Source organism: Marmota flaviventris, chromosome 2, assembly GCF_047511675.1.
Source record: "Marmota flaviventris isolate mMarFla1 chromosome 2, mMarFla1.hap1, whole genome shotgun sequence".
Classification (NCBI taxonomy): domain Eukaryota; kingdom Metazoa; phylum Chordata; class Mammalia; order Rodentia; family Sciuridae; genus Marmota; species Marmota flaviventris.
The window spans coordinates 92,985,076-93,011,037 of NC_092499.1; the positions used below are offsets into that span (position 1 = coordinate 92,985,076).

At 37.6% G+C, this 25,962-nt stretch overlaps 2 protein-coding genes across 3 annotated transcripts in view; one reads left to right on the plus strand and one right to left on the minus strand.

The window, feature by feature from the left end:
- Positions 1 to 36: 36 nt before the first annotated feature.
- Eif3j (eukaryotic translation initiation factor 3 subunit J) lies at positions 37 to 23,461 on the plus strand. Its single transcript, XM_027925119.2, has 8 exons — positions 37 to 188; positions 275 to 378; positions 13,050 to 13,104; positions 13,586 to 13,677; positions 17,760 to 17,874; positions 20,584 to 20,745; positions 21,969 to 22,042; positions 22,396 to 23,461. Exons 1-8 carry the CDS (start codon positions 143 to 145, stop codon positions 22,525 to 22,527), a joined length of 780 nt encoding a protein of 259 aa, XP_027780920.1. The 5' UTR covers positions 37 to 142; the 3' UTR covers positions 22,528 to 23,461.
- Positions 23,462 to 24,000: 539 nt separating this feature from the next.
- Positions 24,001 to 25,962, minus strand: part of Spg11 (SPG11 vesicle trafficking associated, spatacsin) — a 75,745-nt gene continuing 73,783 nt past the window's right edge. For both annotated transcript variants that reach the window (XM_027925110.2, XM_071608211.1), the window contains exons 39-40: positions 25,294 to 25,445; positions 24,001 to 24,587 (exon numbers count right to left, since the gene is read on the minus strand). In XM_027925110.2, coding sequence (XP_027780911.2) covers positions 24,407 to 24,587; positions 25,294 to 25,445 — 333 coding nt within the window. In that variant the 3' untranslated portion in view covers positions 24,001 to 24,406. The remainder of the gene's footprint in view (positions 24,588 to 25,293; positions 25,446 to 25,962) is intronic.

Here is a 25,962-nt window from a genome sequence, read left to right on the forward strand (position 1 = left end):
GGCGGGGCCTCGGCCCGGCGCACAGTCAGCCACGGTCCCAGCTTGCTCCGCGCGGGCCAACGAGAGCAAGCCCAGTGACTCACCTCCGCCGCGCTAACTCTTCGTAGCTCTCCCCCTCACACACGCTCACACCCGGCTCGAGATGGCGGCAGCGGCGGCGGCAGCGGCGGGGGACTCCGACTCTTGGGGTAAGCAGAAGTTTCCGGGGCAGGGTCCGGGCCGGCACCGGTCCCACGCCGAGGCAGGCACTAACGCGTCTCGCTCTTTTCCGCAGACGCGGACACGTTCTCCGTGGAAGACCCGGTGCGAAAGGTGGGGGGCGGCGGCACTGCCGGCGGGGACCGCTGGGAAGGCGAGGACGAGGACGAGGACGTCAAGGTGGGTTCGGGCTGGGACGCCCGACAGCGCGAGAGAGGGCTGGCGCTGTTGCGGGTGGAGTTGCTGCCGGCGGGCGGGCGGGCGGGTGGGCCGACTCTCGGCCCAGGGGCGCCGCCCGGGCCTGCGGGCCGTGTGTCCGGGCGCGAGCGTAGGGCTAGCAGTGTTCTCTTCCCCTTCACATGCCGGCCATGTGGGCTGGAGACGGCAGCCTGTCTTCCCGGACTCATTCGTCGAGGGCGGTGGCGGCCTGCGCGCCAGCCTTTCTTTGGGGGTCCGCGCACCGGCCTAGATCCCACCCGCCAACTGGCGACGAGAGGTGACAGCAGCAGTCGGACTGGCCCACGTGCAAGCCTCGCAGTCCACTACCGGAATGAGACTGGCAAATTGGGGATTGAACTCCGAGGTTTATCCCATATGGAAAGTATTGAAACCCTCCTGCCTTTTCAACCTCAGGTCTTCCCAGGGTCAACAACTCACTTATGATCCTAACGGCCCATATATAGAGTTTGTTCGGATGATTCGATGAGTGGAATATTATGGTTTAAATTCGACTTTTCTTTCTACAGCAGACAAATAGAAACAGTGAAGTAAAATAACTTTTAGCTCTCCCTTCCCCCACCCTGTGGTAAAAAGGATGAACTGAGCACAGAGATAACATCATTTAGTGGATAGAAACCTAGGTAGTCCACGCAGCAATATGAGTAATGGAGAGTTGATAGGTATACTTTCATCTGCATATGAATGAGGCCTAAGAAAATATTGACGATTTGGTGGTTGTAGTAGACTAGGGGCCAGCATTTTTTGTTTTATTTTTTCTTTCTCCTATGCTTTGTGAATCTATACCATATTCACTTTGTGGTTTGTGTTTGAAAACTTCCAGGGGATTATCATATGGTTTTAGATCATACTATCTCATGTGCTGGTTTTTTTTTTTTTTTTTTTTTTTTTGGAGGTGGAGAAACCCGGGAATTGAACTCACTGAGCCATATACCCAGACCTATTTTATATTTTATTTAGAGACAGGGTCTCACTGAGTTGCTTAGCACCTCACTTTTGCTGAGGCTGACTTTGAATTCCTCATTCTCCTGTCTCAGCCTCTTGAGTTGCTGGGATTAGAGGTGTGTGCCACTGCATCTGGCTTACATACTTTTTTAATTTTTAAATTTTTATAAGTAGCAATGAGTCTCAAGTTCATAATCATTCCTTTTTTTTTTTTTTTTTTTTTTATACTGGGGATTGAACCCAGGGGTTCTTTACCTCTGAACTATGTCCAGCCCTTTTTATTTTTTAGTTTGAGACAAAGTCTTGGTAAGTTGCTGAGGCTGGTCTTAAAATGTGTGATCCTCCTGCCTCTGCCTCCATAGTTGCTAGGATTATAGGCCTGCACCATTATGCTGGGCAAGTCCAGAATTTTAAGATTATAATTACAAACTTTTAAAAAATCTTATGTTTGTGAAGATGAAGTTTTATGTTAAAGGGAAAATGATTTTTTTTGTTTGTTTTAATTAATCTAGTGAATGTTTTACTCTCCTAATGCTCTTTGTCATAAACTTTATAAAAATCTTTATTTTTGTGTTGGAAAATTTTAAGACAGATAAATCACTATGAGCTTGAGTCTGTTGAGACAAATGTCCAATTTATCAGTCTCAGTTTCAGGTATAATGTGAGCCATGTGAACATAGGAGTTAGTAAATGAATAGTGCTTACTTTTAATACCAGAATTGAACCAGGTGCACTTAATCACTGAGCCACACCCCCAGCCCTTTTTATTTTTTTAATTTTAATTTTATTTATTTATTTATTGAGATAGGATCTTGCTCAGTTCTTAGGACCTCAACTAAATTCCTAAGGCTGGCTTTGATTCTCCTGCCTCAGCCTTCTGAGCTGCTGGAATCACAGGTGTGTGCCACCTTGCTTGCCAAACAGTATTATTTTTGACTGAGGATACTTAAATGTGTCCTTTACCTGTTTTATTTTTTTAGTATTTTCTTCTAGGAGTTTCAATTTTATTTTTATTTTTTAAATATTTTATTAGTTGTTGATGGACCTTTTATTTACATGTGATGCCGAGAATTGAACCTAGTGCTTCACACATTCTAGGCAAGCACTCTACCACTGAACCACAACCCTAGCCTATCTTGATGAATGTAATTTTGATGACAGTTTTGGAGATTTACAAGTTGTAAGTGTCCAGTTTTTCAGTCCAGAATTTCTTTTATATAAATGACCTTTTTTCATATTTATTTTTTAGTTGTAGTTGGACACAATACCTTTATTTAATTTATTTATTTTTATATGGTACTGAGGATAGAACCCAGGAGGACCTCGTATATGCTAGGAGAGTACTGCTAAGCCCAAAGACCCTTTTTTTTTTTTTTTTTAAATAATATAAAGTTTGAAGTTGATCTTGGAGGTTGAAAGCTGAATTTATTATACTCTATTATATTCCTACGTTGAAATGAAATTCTCATTTCATGTTGTGGTCTAATTTTTTTTTTTCCTTTTTGCATTACTGGGGATTGAACCCAGGGGCACTTGACCACAGAGCCACATCCCCAGTTTTTTTTTTTGAGCAGGGTCTTACTAAATTGCCAAGGTTAACTTCAACTTGTGATCCTCTTGCCTCATTCTCCCCAGATGGTGGGATTGTAGATGAGTGCTATGGTACTTGGCTTATAGTCTTTTTTTTTTTTTGGCTATGGAAAACATGTTCAGAGTGTTAAGATCTAGTATCTTTGTGGGGCTGGAGTTGAAGCTCAGTGGTAGAGCGTTTGCCTAATATGTGTAAAGCACTGCATTTGATTCTCAGCACCACATATAAATAAATATCTATCAACAACTAAAAATATGGTTTTTTTTAAAAAAAAAAAACATTCACTTGGCATATATGGCTGGGCTCCTTCCCCATTATTGAAATGATGTATAGAGTGTGTTGATTGAGAAAGCACTGGAAGCAGGGACAACGCAGATTTTACTCCATTGTCTCCCAGCATATCAGTAGAACAGGTTAGAAATAAGTTTTATTCGAAGGATGTGTAGACATTGTTTTGAGGAAACTTCTGGTTGTGTTCAACTGTCTTAGGCATTTGCTTCTATTACTGTATTATAGAATTTCTTAAAAAGAGATCCTAGGGCTGGGGCTTTAGCTCAGTGGTAGAGCACTTGCCTAGCATGTGTGAGGCACTGGGTTGGATCTTTAGCACTACATACAAACAAATAAATAGATAGATCCTAGCTGGGTGTGGTGACACACACCTATAATTCCAGCTATTCAGGAGGCTGAAGCAGGAGAATTACAAGTTTGAGGCCAACCTCAGCAATTAAGCAAGATCCAGTCTCAAAAAACAAAAAGGACTGGGATCTAGCTCAGTGGTAAATTACCTTTGGATTCAATCCCTAGTACCCAAAAAAAGAGAGATCCTTAAGAACTGACTCAATTCAAAACTGCTTGTCTTACTTGTTCACCTTCTGTTAAGATCCCTTCCTGATTGATAATTTATACCTACCAGAGTAAGGACATTTTTCATGCAATGGAAACATCATTTCTGAAGAATGGGATCCATATTGTAGAGAAATGTGAAGTTATTGGAAAAAAACTCAAAGTACCTGTTATATCAGAAAATTCATATCTTAAAGAGAGGTAAATTTATGTGTGTGTAACTTTTTTCTTTTTGGGGGGTCCTGGGGATTGAACCCAGGATCACTTACCACTGAGCCATATCCCCAACCCTTTTTATTTTTTATCTTGGGACAGGGTTTCACTAAGTTGCTGAGGGTGGCCTCAAACTTGCCATCCTTCTGCCTCAGCTTCCCAAATTGCTGGGATTACAGGCATGTGTCACGACACCAGCAGGAAACATTTTTTGTTGAAAAATATTTACCTGTTGTATATGTCACGCTGGACCATTGAAAATAAATAAGAGCCTTGTATAGTGTTTAGTGTCTTAATCTTGACCTTGCTTAGCCAGTAATTTAAAGTAAAATTAATGAATAACTTGAATTAAATGAAGTAGAGTTTACTAAGGCAGGTACAGTAGCTTGAGAGATCAGCATAGTTCTGAGAGGTTGGAAGAGGATTTGATTTGAGCCTTATTATTATTATTATTATGTACCAGGAATTGAACTCGGGGGCACTCAAACACTGAGTCACATTGCCAGCCCTAGTTTGTATTTTATTTAGAGACAGGGTCTCACTGAGTTGCTTAGCACCTCACTTTTGCTGAGGCTGGCTTTGAACTCATGATCCTCCTATCTCAACCTCCTGAGCTGCTGGGATTACAGGAATGTGCCACCACGCCTGGCTTGAGGTTTTTTAAAAAACTGAACTTTGCTGGGATATCTAACCTTGCCAGACTCCCATTACAGAGTTCTGAGGCTTCACAGAACAGAACCCACAAGACTTACAGAACACCAAGAAACAGCTTTTTTTCCCAGCAAGATATTATACCATATCTATACCACGTATTTAAAGAAAAAAGGAAAAGAATGTTAGCTCCTGGGCTGTTGCTCTGAGGCAAAACAATTTTACTACTCTTTGAAAGCTACTCTTAATTGACAATCTATAAATATATCTTGCTTAAGTTGGAAAACATTTTCAGCCCTAAATGTGTTCTCTCATTGCATGTGACATTCTGTAGTTGCATATTATAAAAATGGCAGTACCAGCCAACTGCTGGCTGCATTGTTAGAAATAAAAAGAAAATAGTGTTTAAAATTTTCCTGTTTTGTTTTTAATAGTCATATTCATTTGGAAGAAGGTTTTAAACTTGAAAAGCAGCCATTTCTTTTAGAGAGAAAGTCCAAATCTGCAGGGCAAGCGTATAGATGAGCAAGGAATTTATAAACAGCCTCTATTGAAAAGAAGCTAACCATTTTAGGAGAGCAGCGTAGGTGATATCACTCTTCCCCCAGGACTGGGGATTTAACCCAGGGCTGCTCTACTAGCCGAACTACATCCCCAGCCGTTTTAAAATTTCTTAAAATTTTACTTATTTTTTGGTACTGGAAATCCTTTACCCCTGAACTACATCACCATTCCTTTTCTTTGTCCCCGCCCTGCCCCCTCCCCCTTTTTTTTGGTACTGGGGATTGAACTCAGGGGCAATCAACCACTGAGCCACATCCCCAGCCCTATTTTATTTAGAGACAGGGTCTCATTGAATTGTTTAGCGCAACACTTTTACTGAGGCTGGTTTTGAACTCACAGTCCTCCTGCCTCAGCCTCCTGAGCCACTGGGATTATAGGCTTACACCACCATGCTTGGTTCTGAGTCCTTTTTTATTTAAAGACAGTACCTCGCTGAGGTACTCACACTGGTATCAAACTTGTCATTCTTCTGCCTGAGCTTCCAGGGTCACTGTGACTACAAACAAGCAGATACCACCACACCTCTTTCTAGATGATTCTTTTGAAAATAAACTGGATATCATAATTGGGAAATATATTATTTACCAAAAATATTTGGGAAGGAAATTTTTTGTTTGTTTTTTATGGTGTTGAGAATTGAACCTAGGGCCTAGTATATGATAGGAAAGCACTCTACTACCAAGCTACATCCCAGCCCAGGGAAGGGATTTTTACCAAATAACCATTTAGGGTTCTTTTGAGGTGAGTTGTAGACTTACTCCCAATTTTAAGTGTTAAATTTTTAAGTCTTTCTCTAGGAACCTTTTTTGCGTTTTCTCTTTTTTTTTGGTCCGCATTTACAAAGTTCTAATATTCACAGGAAGTTGGGCAAAATTTTCTCAAGCATTGTTGCAAACATTGTGCCATAGGTTTCAGGTACTTGCTAATATCATAATTAAGGAAATAAAAATTTTCAGTTATTGGGGAAATTAACCTAATCTTATATATAATCTATATAATCATAAAGATTACAATTATTTGCAAATACAACCTGCCTCTTTTTTGCTGAGATTACTATGCTCTCTTCTTTAGGGAAGAGGTGCTTGTTTGGTAGTAATTTTAGAGCAGACTTATTGAAAGGATTTGGTGTGAGGGTGACAGGCAAGGCTTGCTTTTCATGGTGGTCCTTTAAAGAACTGAGGAACAATTGTCATGACTTCTCAGGATTTGTGATAGGAGCTCCTTTTGCTACTAAAATCCATTCTGTGATGGAATGAGGAGTTTCCAGGTAACCTCATTATGTCTGCATTGATGGGTGTCTAGGGTAATGTTCATCCTTTGATGGGGAAACCAGGGGCATGATAGAGATGGGACATAGAGTTGGTAGGAATGAGGAGCATTGATATGAGTAGGCTAGAGATGATGTTTTGCTGGGAATGGGCACCGAAGAGCATCAGCATTGAACAGAAATGTTACTCTATGTTGAAGGTATTGTGATGGAATCCCTTATTTTCAGAGGTACTTCTCTCTTTGGCTTCTTATTACCAGAGGATTCTAGACCAGTTTCTTAAAATTCACAGAAAACCACTGTAAGCAGTTTGAGGTTTGAAGTGGGTAATTGACATAACTATAACTCAGTATGAACTGTAAATTTTTTTTAGGAGTGGGAGTGGGGGTACTGGATATTTAACCCAGGGGTGATTTACCACTGGACTACATCTCCAGTCCTTTTTAAATTTCGAGTTGCTTGCTAAGTTGCTGAGACTGGTCTTAAATTTGTGATCCTCCTGACTCAGTCTCCCAAGCTGCTGGAATAATAGGTATGTACCACCATGCCTGGCTATGACTCCCCCACACACTTTTTTTTAAATGAGATTCACTGTGATTCCATGGGAGTTTATTCTAGAACTAACTGAAAGAATGGATTTGGGTGGGGAGGGACTTAATTCCCTGGTTGGCATTTTGTATTTCAGGATGCAAAGAAGCAATTACCTTCACTATGATACTTGAAGGAACTTTGGTCCATTCAGAGCAGGTCTCTTCGTTGTTTTTCACTGAGTCTGGGATAGCTATCCCTGGGCCTCAGTTCATTTATGTGCAGAATGGGGATGATGCCACCTTGCTTCCCAAAGTAATGTTGAGGATTAACCATGTTATTGCTCTTTGCACAGAGTCTGGTACAAAGAGAGCACTCAGTAAATGCTTTCTTTCTTTCTTTCTTTTTTTTTTTTTGTATACCGGGAATTGAACTGAGGGGCACTTCACTGAGCCAGATCCCCAGCCCTATTTTGTATCTTATTTAAAGATAGGGTCTCAGAGTTGCTTAGCACCTTGCTTTTCCCGAGGCTGGCTTTGAACTTGCAATCCTTCTGTGTCAACTGGGATTATAGGCCTGCGCCACTGCGCAGGGCCCTTTCCCAGCCCTTAAATATTTATTTTTTTAGTTATCATTTGACACAATACCCTTATACCCTTATAATAGTGAAAATAGTGATATGGTCCTTCTTTCTGAAGCACTGCTTAAGCAGCATATCACAGATCCAGTCTTTCTATCTTCTGTGAAGATTAAATCAACAACAAAAACACTTAGTAGTTAACTTCTAGCTCTTTGGTTCTTTTTGAACTGCAGTGTTATTTTTTATTTGTTTGGGTACCAGGGATTGAACTCAGGGGCACTCAGCCACACTCGGTCTGTTAAAACTGTAAACCCTGCATTAAATTACAAAGGTAAGATGACTATAAAAATATGTTTACTTTTTGACTTGGGAGACTGAGGCAGGAGGATTGAGAGTTCAAAGCCAGCCTTAGCAAAAGCAAGGCACTAAGCAACTCAGTGAGACTCTGTCTCTAAATAAATTGGGCTGGGATGTGACCGAGTACCCCTAAGTTCAATCCCCCATACCCCACCCCCAAAAATGTGTACTTTTTATATAAGATTTTTCCCACTCAGCTTTTACCCCCCATGACAGTTTTAGGGTATTGGATTTTTTATTTCTTTGTTAGACTTACAGAATGTTATTAAGAATCATGATTCAGTTTGTTTATGTACCTAGACTGATAAACATTTATGATCTGTTTTGCTTATAAAACCAGAAGCTTGGTGTCATAGTTGTGGCACAATAGTTAGCCTTTGCATCTTCTAGTAGCATCAGGGCCTCCTGCTTTGCATCTGCTGTTGTGTAGATCAGCTTCACATGGCATTTCAGTGTGGCTTGGTAGTTGCCGGGACAGTGTCTAGGCTACATATAAATTAAAGCCCTCTTTAATGACTGGGTTACCTATTCCTTTTATTTTGTTTATTTGTTTTGTGTTGCTGAGCCTTGTGCATACGAGGCAAGCACTCTACCAATTAAGCTGTATCCCCAGCTCATGTATCTATTCCTTTATTTATTTAAAATATTTATTTTGTGTTTTAGTTGTAGTTGGACACACACTACCTTTATTTTATTTTTATGTGGTGCTGAGAATCAAACCTAACACCCCACACATGGTAGGCAAGCGCTCTACCACTGAGCCACAACCCCAGCCCTTAAATATTTATTTTTTAGTTATTGTTTGACACAATACCCTTATTTTTATGTGGTGCTGAGGATCAAACCCAGTGCTGAACCTAGGGCCTCATACATTCTAGGTGAGTGCTCTGCCACTGAACCACAACCCCAGCCCCATCTATTCCTTTTAAATTAGAATCTTCTAAATTCTGTGGAGCCTTTAGGAAATTGTGGGTCCTTTATCTTTCTTTCTTTCTTTGTGGTACTAGGGATTGACTCCTGCCTTTCCCCCAGGGAATTCATGCTTGTTAGGCAAGTGCTCTTGCCTAGACCAGAAAAATGTTTGATAATTTGTTTTTATTTATTTATTTATTTTCATAAACGAAGCACAACTTTTCAGTGCTCTGGTTGAACATGATGTAGAGTTACACTATTTGTGCAATCATACCCATATATAGGGTAATAATGTCCATCTCATTCCACCATCTCCCCTCCTCACCCCCTCTCTTCTTCTTTGTTCCCTCTGCCTAATCCAAAGTTCCTCCATTCTTCCCTCCCCCCTCCCCACCCACCACTCCCTATGGATCAGTGTCCATTTATCAGAGAAAACATTTGGCCTTTGGTTTTTTGGGATTGGCTTACTTCACTTAGCATGTTCTCCAACTCCATCCATTTACCTGTAAATGCTATAATTTCATTCTTTTTCAAGGCTGAGGAATATTCCATTGTGTATATATATCACAGTTTCTTTATCCATTTATCTATTAAAGGGCATCGAGATTGGTTCCACAGTTTGGCTATTGTGAATTGAGCTGCTATAAACATTGATGTGGCTGCTTTGCTGTTAGTATGTTGATTTTAAGTCCTTTGGGTATAGACCGAAGAGTAGGATAACTGGGTAAAATGGTGGTTCCATTCCAAGTTTTCTAAGGAATCTTCATACAGCTTTGCAAAGTGGTTGCACCATTTTGCAGTCCCACTAGCAATGAATCAGTATACCTTTTCCCCCACATCCTTGCCAGCACTTATTATTGCTTGAATTCTTAATAATTGCCATTCTGACTGGAATGAGATGAAATCTTAGAGTAGTTTTGATTTACATTTCTCTAATTGCTAGAGATATTGAACCTTTTTTCATATATTTGTTGATCTAATGTGTATCATCTTCTGTGAAGTGTCTGCTCATTTCTTTATCCCATTTATTGATTGCATTATTTATTTATTTATTTTGGTGTTGATTTTTTTGAGTTCTTTGTATATTCTGGAGATTAGTGCTGTATCTGATGTGCGCGTAATAAAGATTTTCTTCCATTCTGTTGGCTTTCTTTTCACACGGTTATTTTTTCCTTTGCTACAAAGAAGCTTTTTAGTTTAAATCCATCCCATTTATTGATTCTTGTTTTTATTTCTTATGCTTTAGGAGTCTTGTTAAGGAAGTCAGGTCCTAAGGTGACATGATGAAGATTTGGGCCGATTAGACACAGAGTCTCTAGTCTAAATCCTAGGTCCTTGATCCACTTTTGAGTTTTGTACAGGATGAGAGATAGAGGTTTAATTTCAGTTTGCTGCATAAGAATTTCCAGTTTTCCCAGCACCATTTGTTGAAGAGGTTATCTTTTCTCCAATGTATGTTTTTGGCCCCTTTGTCTAGTATGAGATAACTGTATTTATGTAGGTTTGTCTCTGTGTGCTCTATTGTGTACCATTGGTCTACATGTCTATTTTGGTGCCAATACCAGAGCGTTTTTGTTACTGTAGCTCTGTAGTATAGTTTAAGGTCTGTTATTGTGATGTTCCTACTTCACTCTTCTTGCTAAGGATTGCTTTGACTATTCTGGGTCTTTTACTTTTTAAAATGAATTTCATGATTCTTTTTCTGTTTCTGTGAGAATTTGTTTATATTTAGCTCAGTGATTGAGTTAGGCATAGGGAAGACAGAATGTAGATCTGAGTGCCTGCCCAAGTTTGGGAATGGAATCCATAAACATTTAACCAGGTCATGACTCTTCATTAAACCCAGGCTTAGTATATAGATTTATTTCATTAGTCAGCATTGTATTGTATGGAATATTGCTTGAAATAAATGACCCATCAGCTAGAGTATGGGATACTTTTTACATTTGCTAAAGTTTCTTTCAATCTTCTATTTAAATCAACTGCAAATCATTTTTTTGCAGGGGGGACACAGAGGTTTTCTTCCACTGAGCCATATCCAAGCCCATTATATTTTATGTTTTTGAGACAGGGTCTCACTGTTACCAAAGACTTGCTAAATTACCAAGACTGGCCTCGAATTTGTGATCCTGCTGTCTCAGCTTCCTGAGCCTGGGAGTTGCTAAGATTACAGGCACACACCACCATGCCTGGTGCAAATCACTTTTTAAGGCTATTAGTTTTGGTTTGGTTGTCTTGTATTTTAATTACTAATAAAGAAGCTTTTTTAAATGTAGTTAGATAAGTTGATATAAAGGTCCGTATGAAAAACAAACATGCAAGAATCGTCAGGAAAGCATTAAAAAACTACATGGGAGAACTAGCACTAGTGGACATTAAAGCATACCATAAAAGCTCTATAATTAAAACAGTGTGGTGCTGATATATGAAGAGACAGTATGTATAACAGTAGCATAAGATAGAAAGCCCAGAAGTATTCCAAGTACATAAGGAAATTAAGTATATGGTAAATCATGGGGCAAAGAAGGACTTTTTAGTAAATGATGCTGTGACAACTGACTAGGTATTTGGAGAAATAGATAATAGATCCATGCTTTATATCATACACAAGTGAAAAACTCTAAATGGGTCAGAAATCTAAATGAAAAACTAATGAAACCGTATATATTCTAGAAGAAAATATTAGTGAATTCTTTGGTATAAGACTTCTTAGCAGACAAAAATTCAGAGATAATAAATTAAATGATTGATAAATTTATTGCATAAACTTGGTAGCATGTATAGCATAGGGCTCCATGGGGAAAATCCACAGGCAGTTTTATTAAGAAGGGAAAGAGGAAGGCGGCAAGGTTGCTCATTATCTACACAGCATTGTACTTAGAGGTTTAGCTATTGCCATTAGATAAATCAATTGTGGAGGTAGAATAATTGGTATCAAAAGTAGTCCAGCTGTCTTGTTTGCAGATGATGTGGTAGTACAGGTTGGGTATCCTTATTTGAAATGCTTGGGATCAGAAGTGTTTTGGTTTTGGGTGTTATTTCAGAATTTGAAATCTTTGCATATATATTATGAGTTTAAACGTAAAATTCTTTTTTTTTTTCCTTTTATGTTTTATATATACCTTTTACACATAGCCTGAAGGTAATTTTAAACAAAGTTCTGAATTTTGGAGCATTGCAGATTTCAGATATTCAGATTAGAGTGTTCCACCTATCTTAGAAAAACCCTAAAGAATCTATTATAAATCTAACTTTTTTTTTTTTTTTGTAGTATTGGGTTCCATCCTAGAGGCTTACACATGCTACACAAACTCTCCACTGCTGAGCTACATCCCCAGCCCTTATTTCATTTTTTAAAATATTTTTCAGTTGTTGTTGGACACAGTATTTTTCTTTTATTTATTTATTTTTATGTGGTGCTGAGGATTAAACCCAGGGCCTTGCACATGCTAGGCGGGTGCTCTACTGCTGAGCCACAACCCCAGCCCCCCTTATTTCATTTTGAGATAGGATCTTACTAAATTGCTAAAGCTAGCCTTGAACTTGGAATTGTCCTGCTTCAGCCTCCTTTGTAGCTGGTATTATAGGCATGCTCTTTTAAATTTTGTATTTTGAGACACACACTCACTATGTTGAACAGGTTGTCCTTGAACTTAGAATCCTTCTGCATTAGCCTCCCAAGTCAATTTTAAAACTAATGTAGAAAGTAAAATTTAGAACCTCTAAATAGCTGGAATTACAGTTGTGTGTCACCCAGTGTAAGTGATAAATGAATTCAGTAAGATAATAAGATTAACATAAAAATATCATTAGATATTTCTGTATAAAAATAACCAGTTTTTAGAGAATATAACTGGAGAGAAAAACCCTATTTACAAAAGCAGTTTAGGACCTTATGAAATACTTAGGAAAAACCTACAGAGAAATGTATAAAACCTCTTGGAAACTTTCCAACTCTCTTAAAAAATAAAAAAGTGGACTCAAACAATTGGGAAGAGCCCTTTTTTAGGGAGCTCAGGTATTTAAAGGTGTCAGTTCTTCCTACATTAATTTATTATGTAATGCATTAACAAAACCCAAAAGTTTGTCTCCATAAAGTTAGACAAGTTGATAATAAAGGCCTCATGGAACATATATATATGTATTTTTTTTTTCTTTAGGATAACTGGGATGATGATGATGAAGAAAAAAAAGAGGAAGCAGAAGTAAAACCAGGTGAGCCACTAGTGCTCTTCCATTTTTGGTTTTATATCTTGGTGTAGGCATTTAGTGCTTAAATAACAAAATGCTCACAAAATTGTTGGTATATTGAAACTAAGCATTCTTCTATTTCTTCTTTATTTTCTTTTTCCTGCATCTCTTCTTTGTCTCCTCAAATGTAATCAGATATCTCCTCTTTTTCTTTTTGAGTGCTGGGCTATGAAGAGCGAGCAGAGGGAGTGCAGCATTATAGTTATTTGAATGCTGTTGGTCTTGCTTAAAGGGTGGTAGGAATATATGTAGAGATATTTGATCTTATGGGTCAGATTAGAGAGGAAAAGACTTCTAGAACTTTACCACTTTAATTTTCTAGAATATTACCATATGAATCTGAAAGCTGGGAAAAGTTTGGTCTCTTAAAGTATGTAAGTATCTTATCTGTCCCATCCTTGAACTGCAAAGTACTTAATAATCGTGAATAAAATATTTCTTTCAGAAATAAAAATTTCAGAAAAGAAAAAAATAGCAGAGAAGATAAAAGAGAAAGAAAGGCAACAGAAGAAAAGGCAAGAAGAAATTAAAAAGAGGGTTAGTACTGTTCATTTTCTAAAATACATACAGAATTCTAACATCAGTAGTGGTACAATGTTTAACAGACGATTTGATTTGAAGGGCCCTGTGAAGAATTAAATAAATGGATACTTATATAGCTAGGTAAATCCCAAAACAAATTGATATGTGGTTTTTGCAAAAATAGAATCCAGATGCTGTATGTATTTCAGGAACAGTCACAATTGCACAGTAATCACAGCCAGTGATTTTTTTTGTCAGTGTTTGCAGTTCTTTCTAGTCATGATTATTTGTGGTGTACATACTGAGTAAAATACAGAAAGCATTCATTTCTGTGTCATACACTATATAAATATTTTTGTTCTTGATTATTTGGAGCAAGATCAGTAATATTGTATTAATTTGCTTTTTGAATAGAAAGTACATTTACAGAATTCAAAAATCAAGATAGTTTAACTCATTTATACTGTATATTTTCCTCTATCCCACAGTAAGGCTTTCTTATCTCTTCCAGGTGTCTTTATGAACTTGATGTGTCTGGATATAACTACATTTTCTTTTCTTTTTTTTTTTTAATTTGATACTGAGGATGGAACCCAGAAGCACTTAACCACTGAGCCATTTTTTTTTTTCCCCACTCTTCGTGTACTGGTGATTGAGCCCAAGGATACTAAATCCCCAGTCCCCACCCCCACCTCCCCTTTTTTCCCTTGGTACTGGGTATTGAACTCAGGGGCACTTGACCATTGAGCCACATCCCCAGCCCTACTTTGTATTTTATTTAGAGACAGAGTCTGAAGTTGCTTATTAGCACCTTGCTTTTTGCTGAGACTGGCTTTGAACTTTTCATCCTCCTGCCTCAGCCTCCCCAGCTAGCTGGGTTTAGAGGTGTGTGCCACTGTGCCCAACCCCCCAGCCCTTTTTTTTTTTATTTTGAAACAGGATTTCACTGAGTTGCTGAGCCTGGACTTAAACTTGCAATCCTCCTGCCTCGGCCTACTCTCCTAAGTTGCTGGGAGTACAGGTGTGTACTGCCATGCCCAGACACCTTTTTATTTGATATACCATAAAGATCCTTTCATACAGGTCATAGAAAGCTTTATTCTTTTCCTTGACTTTTTATTAAGAATATTTTCAAACATAAAAAGTAGAGAAAATAAAATAATGAGTAATATGTAGCACCTAAATTTGTCATTATATTGCCAAATTTGCTTCAACTATTTTTGTCTTGCTAAAATACAATAATAAACTTTATGCATTTTGTCTTTAGTTCAGTACACATTTCTGAAAACGGATATTTCTAATACGATTACAATCATATCTCACCTAAAAAATGAACAGTAATTTTTAAACATAATCTAGTATCCTATTTACATACAAATTTCTGATTATCATAAGATGTCTTTTAGGTATGGTCTGCTCAAATAAGGATCATGCATTGCATTTGGTTGTTAATGTATCATAAATCTCTTAGAGTATCTCTCTTTTTCTGTCTGTCTCCCTTCTCCACTTCCTTTCTCTTTCTCTTCATTAACTTGTTGAAGAGACCAGGCTAATTGTCTTATTGAACATCCCACTTTCTATATTTATCTGATTACTTACTCATAATTTCAGTTTCTTCAATTTGGCAATTGAGTATAAAATTTTGGTTAGATTCATATTTGATATTTTAAGCTGGACTACTTTGGAAGTAATGCTGTATGTTTCATCCTATAACACATCAGGAGTCATCTCTCCTGTGTTATTGATGCTAAAATTGGTCACTGGATTAAAATGTTGACATCCTGATGCTTCTGTCTTTCCTTTTATGGGTAATCCAAAATCACATCAACCTCTCACCCAGTTTTAATGTCTTTGATGCTCATTGCCTAATTAATTAGGGATTGCAGAATGATGTTTCTCATAATGGTGACTTTTCTGTTTATTGTCTGGCTCTTTTTTCTTTTTGTTATTTGGTTACTTTGAATATGGTTTGTATTAGAAAGGTAGAGTTAAAAACTTAATCCTCTAATTACCAATTTTCAGAGTAAGAAGGGGGAGTGTAATGTCAGTGAAAGATGAGAGGCAGTAACAGGTTTTTGTAAACTCAAACTCATTTGTAGATTCATTGTGTTTTAATCAATACAGTGTCACAACCCCTGCCTCACCCACCAGTACTGGGAACCAGATCCTAGGGGTGCCTACCACTGTGCTACAACTCTAGCCCCCTCCCCGCCCCACACCCCTTTTTTGTTTTGACAGTGTCTCACTTAAACTGTGAGGAATAGCTGGGATTACAGGTGTGTGCTACTGAGTCCCACTTTTCTCTTTTGTATTCAACTTTGTTTTTTTCAGAAATTAAAGCTATATAAAAGTGGCATACTCAGAAACATTTCAAATTGATGAAAGTAGATCAGTTTTTTTTTTTTTTTTAAATATTTTTTAGTTGTAGTTGGACAATACCTTTGTTTTATTTGTTTTTATGTGGTGCTGAGGATCAAACCCAGGGCCTTACCTGCACTAGGCCAGTGCTCTACCGCTGAGCCATAACCCCAGCCCAGATCAAAGTATGTGAAGTGACAAATATACTACTGTCCAGCTTGATTTAGTCATTTCACAATGTATATATCAGATTGTATACTGAAAATATATACAGTGTCAATCATACAGGGGAGGAAGATCTCAAACATCCATTCCTCTCCTCTCCCTTTTCTCTATAACTGCCTGTGGAAACTGTTTTCATTAATTTCTGGTTTATTCTAAATCAGTTTTTTGGTAGCTATGTAACATTACATTATCTGGACGTACCATAATTTATTTTACCAGTTCCCCATTGATGGTCAGTTAGATTTGTCGATCCTGTCTTTGATAAATAATACTTCAGTGACTAACCATTACATATTGTTACTTCTAACACATGTATCCATGTTTGTAGAATAAATTTCCAAAGATGGGAATGCTAGGTAATGGGTACATTTTTTTAATATTTATTTTTTTTTTAGTTCTTGGCGGACACAACATCTTTATTTTATTTTTATGTGGTGCTGAGGATCGAACCCAGTGCCCAGCGCATGCCAGGCGAGCGCGCTACCACTTGAGCCACATTCCCAGCCCCATGGGTACATTTGTCTCACAAGTATTTCCAAATTGCCCTCCATGTATTGTTGTAATAACTGTATATGTTTCTCTGATCAGTATAAGCAATTGAATCTTAAAACTCGGTCTAAGGAGTTGTATTGATTGACTCTTTCCTGGTCATCTAAGTTAGAATTATACTGTTATATTTTTATATTAGTCTCTAATATGAAGAAACCTTAATTTTAAAAAAAATGAAATGAGTGTGAGATATTGGAAATTGAACCCAGAGATGCTCTACCACTGAGCTATATCCCCAACCCTTTTTTACTTTTTATTTTCAGACAGAATCTTGCCAAATTGCCAAAGGTGGCTTCAAACTTGAGATCTTCCTGCCTCAGCCTTCTTGAGTTGCTGGTTTTACAGGCATACGCCACCATGCCTGGCAAAAAGAATGTTTTCAGATGCTTCAAAGAAAATGTGTTCTTAATGGCTATTACTATTGTTGTTGGACATTTTAGGTGGTCTCTGAATTGACTTGTAATTATAAATAATAATTTCAGTGGCTTAAATAAATATGTGCATCTTAGATTTCTTAAGCTAAATACCTGGAAATGGAATTACTTAATTAAAGCATATTAAAGAATTTTAAGACTTGATAAATATTTTAAGTTGCCCTTAGAAAGGTTGTTCCCAATATAGTAATAACAGTATATGAGAGTGCATTTTTCTCTTGCCTACAATTTTAATTCCTTGTTTTTAAAAAAGGCAATAGGAATAATCCCAGTGTTCCTGGGTTCAAATCTTACCTCTGTTAACATTACTAGCTGTGTTACTATCTGTTATCTCTGTGCTTCTGGGGTTTTTTTCCTATGTAATTGGGATAAGAATATCTAAAGTGTTTAGAAGAATGTCTGAAATATAGTCATCACTTTATAAATGCTTGCTTATTTATAATTAAGTACTTATAAAAAAATTCATACACTATAGAATTATACCAGGTCCATCATAATCACAGCTCTTTTAAAACTTCTGTTTCATTTCAGTTAGAAGAACCTGAAGAACCTAAAGTGCTAACGCCAGAAGAACAATTAGCAGATAAACTGCGGCTTAAGAAATTACAGGAAGAGTCAGATCTTGAATTAGCTAAAGAAACTTTTGGTAAGATGGGTGTGTGATTTTAGTGTAATACTGAATTATTGTAGCTGAAAACTCTAGGAGTCTTTTAAGTTGTGAAAGTTCAATTTTGCCTTTTTTTTTTTTTTTGTGGTGTTGAAGAGCAAACCCAGGACCTTGCACATGTTAGGCAAAGCCCCATCACTGAACTGACTTTTGGTACTGGGGATTAAACCCAGGGGCACATAAATACTAAGCCACATCTCCAGCCCTTTTTATTTTCTGTTTTGAGACAGGGTCTCCCTAAATTGCTGAGGCTGGTTTGAACTTGTTATTCTCCTACCACAGCCTCCTGAGCTGTTGGGATTACAGGTGTGTGCCCCTGCTCCTCGCAAACATCATTTTTTAAGTCTTCGGAAATTTTTTTTAACATAATCCTGTCAAGTTTAGATATTTGAAAGCAGTTTTGAGATTTCATTACTTGAAGGCAAGTGTGAAGGACTTACATGTTCAGATTTTTGAGTAACTGTTTGTAGTATACTAAAAGATTAAGTCGTCATTGGATCCAAATAAAGTACATCATTGCCTAGCATGTATCAGCTGGGTGAAACTTGAATGAAGTCTGAGGTCTGTAACTTTTTTTTTTTTGAGGTCTGTAACTGAAATTTAAGTAGTGAACTTACTATAGTGCTATTATGGGCCATCTAAGACAAGACTTGTAGTAGGTAATAGGATGACAGTCCATGTGACATTCATCTTTGTGCCTTCTTGTACTCAGTTGTTTCTTTGTGTGGTCCTCTCCTCCTTGGCCTTCACCATGCCCTTTCTTTCAGGGGCCACCATTTCTGTGTATCATGCCTGCAGCTGTGGTTCAGGATCCTATACATTTGGTGTGTTTCAGGGGAGATTCACATGACAGGGGTAACCAAGTTTGTTGTTAGGTATTGAGTACTTTTCAGACTAGAAGATCCTGTTAAATCAGTTAAATAACATTGAAACTGAAATCTATAACCAAGAAGGCTCTAGTTGACCTGGGGTTTTGCCAGTCCTTTTCTCAAGTGCATCAGGGGACGATTGCAGTGATCATTTGCCGCAGTCTGGCTGGGCACACAATCACGAGCCACCACACAGCTTGTAGATTCAAACAGCAACTCTTTATTCCCGAACTCACACCAGCCGTCTACAATCACGTTCTGGGGAAATCCACGTTCTCTGCCCAAATCCACCTCCACTGGGCTTCTGTCTCCCAAAAAATACTGTCTAAATCCTGTGAGAACTCAAGGGGAACTCAGGCAGCAGGATACGCCCTATTCCCAGCAGGAATAATCTTAAACCTTAAACCTGGAACCTAAACCGGGAACGCCCTAATCCGCCTTGGTCCTTGAACAAGGTCACCTACATTCAATGTCACTGCAACATGGGGTACGCTGGCAAGGAAATTGTCATACCTACTTGGCTAATGGCTCCCAGCAATCATTCTCTTTATAGAAATCTATGACCTTATTTCTCAGTCAGTCTTTAGCAATTTCAAGTGTGACTATGGGCTGGGCTGGGCCAGGCCAGGCTGGGGACATAACTCAGTAGTAGAATACTTGCCTAGTGTATGAAAGGGCCTTAGTTTGATCCCCATCATCCAAAAAAAAAAGTGGCTGCCAAAGACGCCCCTGCTTGGCAAGTCCTAAAAGTACTCATCTAATTATAGAGGGCACTGGGCCCTTATTTCATGTCTTCATAGGATGTTAAAAGCTGCTCATATGCTTATTAAAGAGGTGGGTTTATGCATTGTGCTCTTATAAAGCCTAGTATGGAATACCAATTACACATTAAAAAGTAAAATTATATGCATCCATATACAGTCATTGTTTAATTAATAGAATTTTACTGTTGTGTTTCTCATACTAAAATACTCAATACATGATTTTAACAACTAATTTACTCTTGCCCTTGAGAAGGATACAGAATCATACTGTCATTTAGTCTATAATTCTTTTAGGTCAGATTAATTTTTCTGTTGGGATTTAACACATGGCATACCTCTGCTTAGCTTTTGGATTTGACTGGGTATTAAGGCTCCATCTTTGTTTCTTACGTTTTTTTCCCCCTTTCCATACTTTGTTGTGGCTGAACTTTTGGACAGACCCTTTAAGAACATCCCTTTTGTGCCATGGGATTCTTTGGCAGCATGGTGAATTTATGGGCCCTTTTGTAGCATAATATTTTCAAATGAATACAATAAATGCATAGAATTTTATTTACAAAGGAAACCTATAATTGAAAATAGATATCAAAATACTAAAATAATGAATTTATTACAGAATTTTTTTTTTTTTTTTTTTTTTTTTTTTATTACACAGTACATTCCTTCCCCACCTCCCCCTTGTATTGGGGATTGAACCCAGGGCCTCGTGCATATTAGGTCCTCTACCACTGAGTTGCACTCCCGGCCTGTGTATGCTTTTTTATTAATAAGATCCAGTGGCAAATCTAATAAAAAAAAGGTTTTTTTGAAGGTAATGACCATACAATATTGTAAGATATCTGCTAAAACTATAATGTGATCTGAAATTATTTATGGTGTCTATTAGTGAAAATCAAAATGTAAATTTATTTCTCTCATTCAAGTTCATAGGGCATGCTCCCCCCCATACTCCACCCCCAGATCTGTCCAAGGGCTTCAATGGGTCTAAGATTAAGAATCTGTTTTAGAATGAAACAAAACTTTCTGATATTCCTAGTGTTTCTTCTCTTCTACAGGTGTTAACAATACAGTTTATGGAATAGATGCTATGAACCCATCTTCAAGAGATGATTTCACAGAGTTTGGAAAGTTACTAAAAGATAAAATTACCCAATATGAAAAGTCACTATATTATGCCAGTTTTTTGGAAGCCTTAGTTCGAGATGTGTGTATTTCATGTAAGTAATTCTCATTTCTAGTCCCTGTGGGTAGATTTTAAGTGAAATTATACTCAGGGAGAAGCAGGGATGGGGGATTTTTTTTTTTCTTTTAATTCTGTTGTAGAAACTCAGGATTTGCTTCTTTTGTTCTACATGTACAGTTAGTGTGAGTGTTGGGTTTTTTGGGTGTGTGTGGGCGGGGGTAGGCTGCCTTCACTGGTGTCCCAAAGAGACATCTGGGCTTGTCAGCAAAGCAACTGAGTAAATTTTTTTATTTCTTGAAAGGGAGGTATCTTTTGGGGGAAATGGCCTCTGGGCTTTCAGGATTTTCAGGTGAGTGAGAGACTTCCAATGTTTGGAAGCTTAAGACAAAATACTTAATAGAGCTGGCACCCATCCTCTGGGGTGCTGCTGTGGTGCCACACCCCAAGGAGTCATACCTTTCAGAGTGACAGCTATGGGTGATACAGTAGTAATGTGGAAAGGACTGGTTTTGCTAGTATTTGCTGTTTGAAAAAAAGGAATCCTACATAATGAATTATAAATTGGGTTTTCTTTGAGAAATGATCAGTAAGCTGGGGCTTCTAAAATTAATCAGTGAAGTAACCAGAGTTGGTATTTCATTCTGCTGTACTAATTTTCCTATTTTGGGAGGTTCTGTATCCCAAACTGAACATTTTCTGATAGCTAAAAGCTAGATATCTTTTTATAAGGATGGGAAGGTATGTTCACCACTTAACAGGCCTGTCACCTTATAGCACACTGAGATAAATCAGTTTTCATTCTAGTTCTGTGATAGAAAATGGAGTCCCCCTAGGGGTATGGGGTTTTCTTCTGCAGGTTCAAGAAATCTTAACACATCCTTGATGCTCAATGAGCAGTTAGGAAGTGCATGGTTATCCATCTGTTTAGACTGAAGGAAAGATAGAAGGGAGAGTACTGTGCAGTATTAAGTCACTTTTAGTTTCTGTATGATTGAACAATAGTATGTTGTTGTAGGTCATTATAAAGTTGAATTTTTGTTACTGAATTCACCATTTTTAAGTAGTTCTACCTTGAGCTGAGCCATAAACTCTTGATTCCCTAACCACCTTATGTTTTTAAAAGTTCAGTCATTTTCAGGGTTACTTGATGGACAAATTAGGCTTCTCAAAACATTTTTGGAAGGATATCTATTTTGCTTTAGTTTTCAAAATGCTTAAAATTTGAAGATCAGTGTCTTTTTTTTTTTTTTTAAATAGTGGAAATTGATGACTTGAAAAAGATTACCAATTCATTGACTGTGCTTTGCAGTGAAAAACAGAAGCAAGAAAAGGTAAGGACAAGCTGTGCAGGGAAACAAGTATTATGTTAGGATGGGGTTGTGAGAAAATTCTCAAATATAATAGGAGTCTGTCAAAAACATAAAAGTCAAGCACTACCAATATCATTTAAGTTGGAATAGAACAGGAGTATGGGTGGCAATACTGTCCTTTTGTTTATAGACATGTTCGCATTTCTCCTCTCAATATTAATAGAAATTGCTATAGATGAGGCTTGAGCTCTCCCTTAAAGAATTAAGGTTTCTTCTGGGACCAGATGCTTTTGATATTTCTATGAGGGTTGCTGTATCAGATAAAATGTCCATAGCAGATAAAGTCTCTTGAAATAACTCTTTCTCATCTTTAGCAAAGCAAAGCCAAAAAGAAGAAGAAAGGCGTGGTTCCTGGAGGGGGATTAAAGGCCACCATGAAAGATGATCTGGCAGATTATGGTGGTTATGATGGAGGCTATGTACAAGACTATGAAGACTTCATGTGACATTTTATCTTCTCCTGGTGTCTTCTTTCTGTTGCCCACAATCCCTTCAACATGTAGCACAACTTCCTTTCCTTTCAGTTCTGCCAAATGCTACAATCAGAAGTGCAGTATCTTTTGTGCTGGTTATTTTACCCCTTGACACTTAGGTGCTAATGTGCAAATGAGGGAACGTGGATCTTGCTGCCAAGGGGTTAAAATTGGGGAACCTCAATTGCTACTAAATCATAGTTTAAAACAAACAAACAAACCTAATAATGTTGTCATTGTTGCTGTTTGATTCCATAGCAGCAGCCACTAAATTGGAAACAAAGGTTGCAACATGACAAAAAATTATGTAGTATTTACCAGCACCATTCAGTAATACAGCCTTAACCATACCTCCTTGAACTACTTCATAACTTGTCAAGAAAAGCAGTTTGCAGCAAGGGCATGTGGTGTGCACCTAGTATTAAAATTGCTTTGTTTTAAATTGAGCGTGAGGATGTTAAAAATACATTGTGAAGAAGACTGCTTATCTCAGACTGAAGATACTGCAGCTGAAAAGTACTAGTGTGATACTTAAAAATTAAATGACCAAAACCCTCCAACTTTGAAGCTGAAGAAGGTAAACTTCTCCATTTTTGCAGTACAGTAAAAGTTGTGGAATCTCTTTATTTATCAGACTATTTTTACTGATGAAGTGCTTCAGATGGGGGAGGGAAACTCTGTTTTTATTTGCCTGATTCAAGTGTCTGAGAAACAAATCTCTTTGTTCTCCTAGGCTGCAATGGAACAACTTTAACAGGGTTTTGGCATTTCCTTTCCTTTATAAAACATGCTCAGCAAACTGCACCAGTTAACTACAGTTTGGTAAATTGTTATGTTAACAATTATGACATCTGCAATGTTTTATAAAGCAACTAATTTAATAAAATCACTATTGTGAGGACTTAAATTTTGTGTTACCTCCCAAGAGATATTTTTGGAGAGTACAGAATGCACCTCTTGGGACTAGAGTTCTTTATATACTTAATAAAGCTTATGATGTAGTTAACAGCTTTAAAACAATGATTTGCCAGGTCTTTAACAGTGTCACTGTAGAGCAACAAAGGTGTAGGGCTGTCTTCCTCTTACTTGGGAAGTTATTTTGTTTTTAGATACTAAGGCCTAATGAAGTATCTAGAACAACTATTTATTTGGAATTACAGAGTCTACAACTCAGGATATGGCTCTAAGCATAAATTGTGGGATCTTTTTTATTATATCTTAAGTGATTTGACCAAATTTGTGGTTTGAGTCTTTGTTTCCTTAATTGTCATAATCAGAATATAAGAAATATTTCTCATTTCCATAGGAAATAAACCTCAAAGCTCTATAGACTACTAAGTGGAAAACATGACCATCAGGCCATGATTACACAGCAATAATTATAGTAAATGTTGTTTTAAGGCAGACAAGGGCTAAGATTTCCTTAGCAGTAATAATGACATACACTGAATTTAAAATCTATTTTATTATAGAAAGATCAGTTTCTAACAAATGAAAATGTATCATCTGTTCCTTAATTGTGTAAATAATATTAAATATATTTGAAACTGGAATCTACAGGCATAGGTATTCTTTAATCATTACTGTATCACCTCCTAATACAGAAGCCATCTTGAGGAAGAAGAATACCAGTATTCATATAAAATGGGATAGATGAACAATAACTTCAAAGTAGAAATTTTCCTGGTGAAGTCTCGCCTTCATTACCTACCACCTACAAAGACTGATATGGTACAGTCCTGAGCTTTTCTAATTCAGACAACAAAGATCCCCAGTGCATTATTCTACTCTGATCATGAACATCTGTCAGAACCTCACATCAGAACAAGAAAACAGGCACCTTTGAGATCATCTAACCTGAAAGCATATCCTTTAGACAGCAACCTGTTTGAGGGTCCTTCAGAAGTACATTTATAATTTCATAAAATTTGTGTTCATATGCCAACTTGTAATACAGGTAGATATCTTCACAGTATGAAAGTAACTTCTTCAAGTTTTCTGTGACCTTGTTCGTAGGCTGATGTTGTTTATATCTAGACAAAAGAAACATAAGAATGTAAAGGGTAAAATTCTCTATCTTTAAAGGGATGTCAGCTCTTAAAAACCACTACTTATAAGAGAATGCTGTAGCCTTGAAATTTATCAAACACCCCCAATAATAGTTTGAGATAAAATATTTTATTAAAGTATGTATGTCAATGCTTAACTTAATAATTATAGTAAGTTTAGGACTCCAAAAGGCATCTCAGGCAAACTGAGTAGCTATCCTTCCATTTTAAGTACAAAACACTAAGCAAACTACTCTCATTCATCTGTTTGCATGAATCTTCTAAATGATCACTTCTGGAAATTCTTGACATTTTGCCATTTTAAGCTGAAGGTAGTTAAAGGTATGCTGTATGTACTCAGCCATAAATTTCTCTCATTTCACTTCAAAGCTCTAGGGGCTGGGGTTTGGCTCAGTGGTAGTGTACTCGCCTAGCATGCATGAGGCACTGGGTTTGATCCTTAGCACCACATAGAAATAAAAGATATTGTGTTCACTTAAAACTAAAAAATAAATATATTTTTTTAAAAAAGCAGAAATGCTTACAATCAAAAACCATCCCCCAAAGACGGTCTCACTGTATTCCAGGCTGGTCTCAGCTTTGGTGATCTTCCTGCCTTAACCTCCCAAGTAGCTGGAGCTGAGACTATAGGCTCGTGCCACAGCACCTAGCATAGAAACTTAGTACTTACTTTTTTGAAATTTCTTCAATTATACTAGGTCTTAACAACCTTTGTTGTTTAAATTCTTCCAAATAAGTAAAATCTCCTTTAAGAATCACTTGTTGGTATAGAATTTCTGCCCAATCTGGAACAAAGTCATAGGCCTCGGCCACGATAGAAGCCTTTTTTGAAAGAACAGAAATGAAAAATATCATTAAAGCCAATTTGATGTTAAGATTTAAAGCAAACTATTCTAGAAAATAATAGTGATGTATCATTTCTCACTTTGTTAAAAGGTTCCATGTATCATAATCAATGAAAAGTCATGTTTCAATTTGGCATTTCCTCTCCCATAAACACCCAAATACCTTCTTTCACTGTTTTTAATGTTCTTCAAAATGGACTAATAAAACTGAGAAATAATACTATATTATTCCCACCAGCTCAACTGTATAAGGAACAGTGAAAAGGCTGATACCCTGACATCAACTCCTCTTCATTAAAGGGCCACACTGAATCTCTTGGCAGTCTAAGATTCCTGAAGCTGACCTGAGATTCATGGCTCTATAATGTTGGTGGAAGATTGTCTGACAGCTAAACCAGACGGGACTGCTCTGATTCTGTTCTGGTACTGAGACCTCAGACAACTCAATTCAACCTCTGGTACCATGAGTGATACAGTAGGAGGGATATTGGCAC

What these genes read in the sequence shown, in the direction of transcription:
- Eif3j (XM_027925119.2), top strand. Translation starts at nt 143, where the DNA reads ATGGCGGCAGCGGCGGCGGCAGCGGCGGGGGACTCCGACTCTTGGG. An exon ending in ACGAGGACGAGGACGTCAAG is followed by an intron (nt 379 to 13,049) that starts GTGGGTTCGGGC and finishes TTTTTTCTTTAG; the next exon opens with GATAACTGGGATGATGATGA. An exon ending in AAGAAGAAATTAAAAAGAGG is followed by an intron (nt 13,678 to 17,759) that starts GTTAGTACTGTT and finishes GTTTCATTTCAG; the next exon opens with TTAGAAGAACCTGAAGAACC.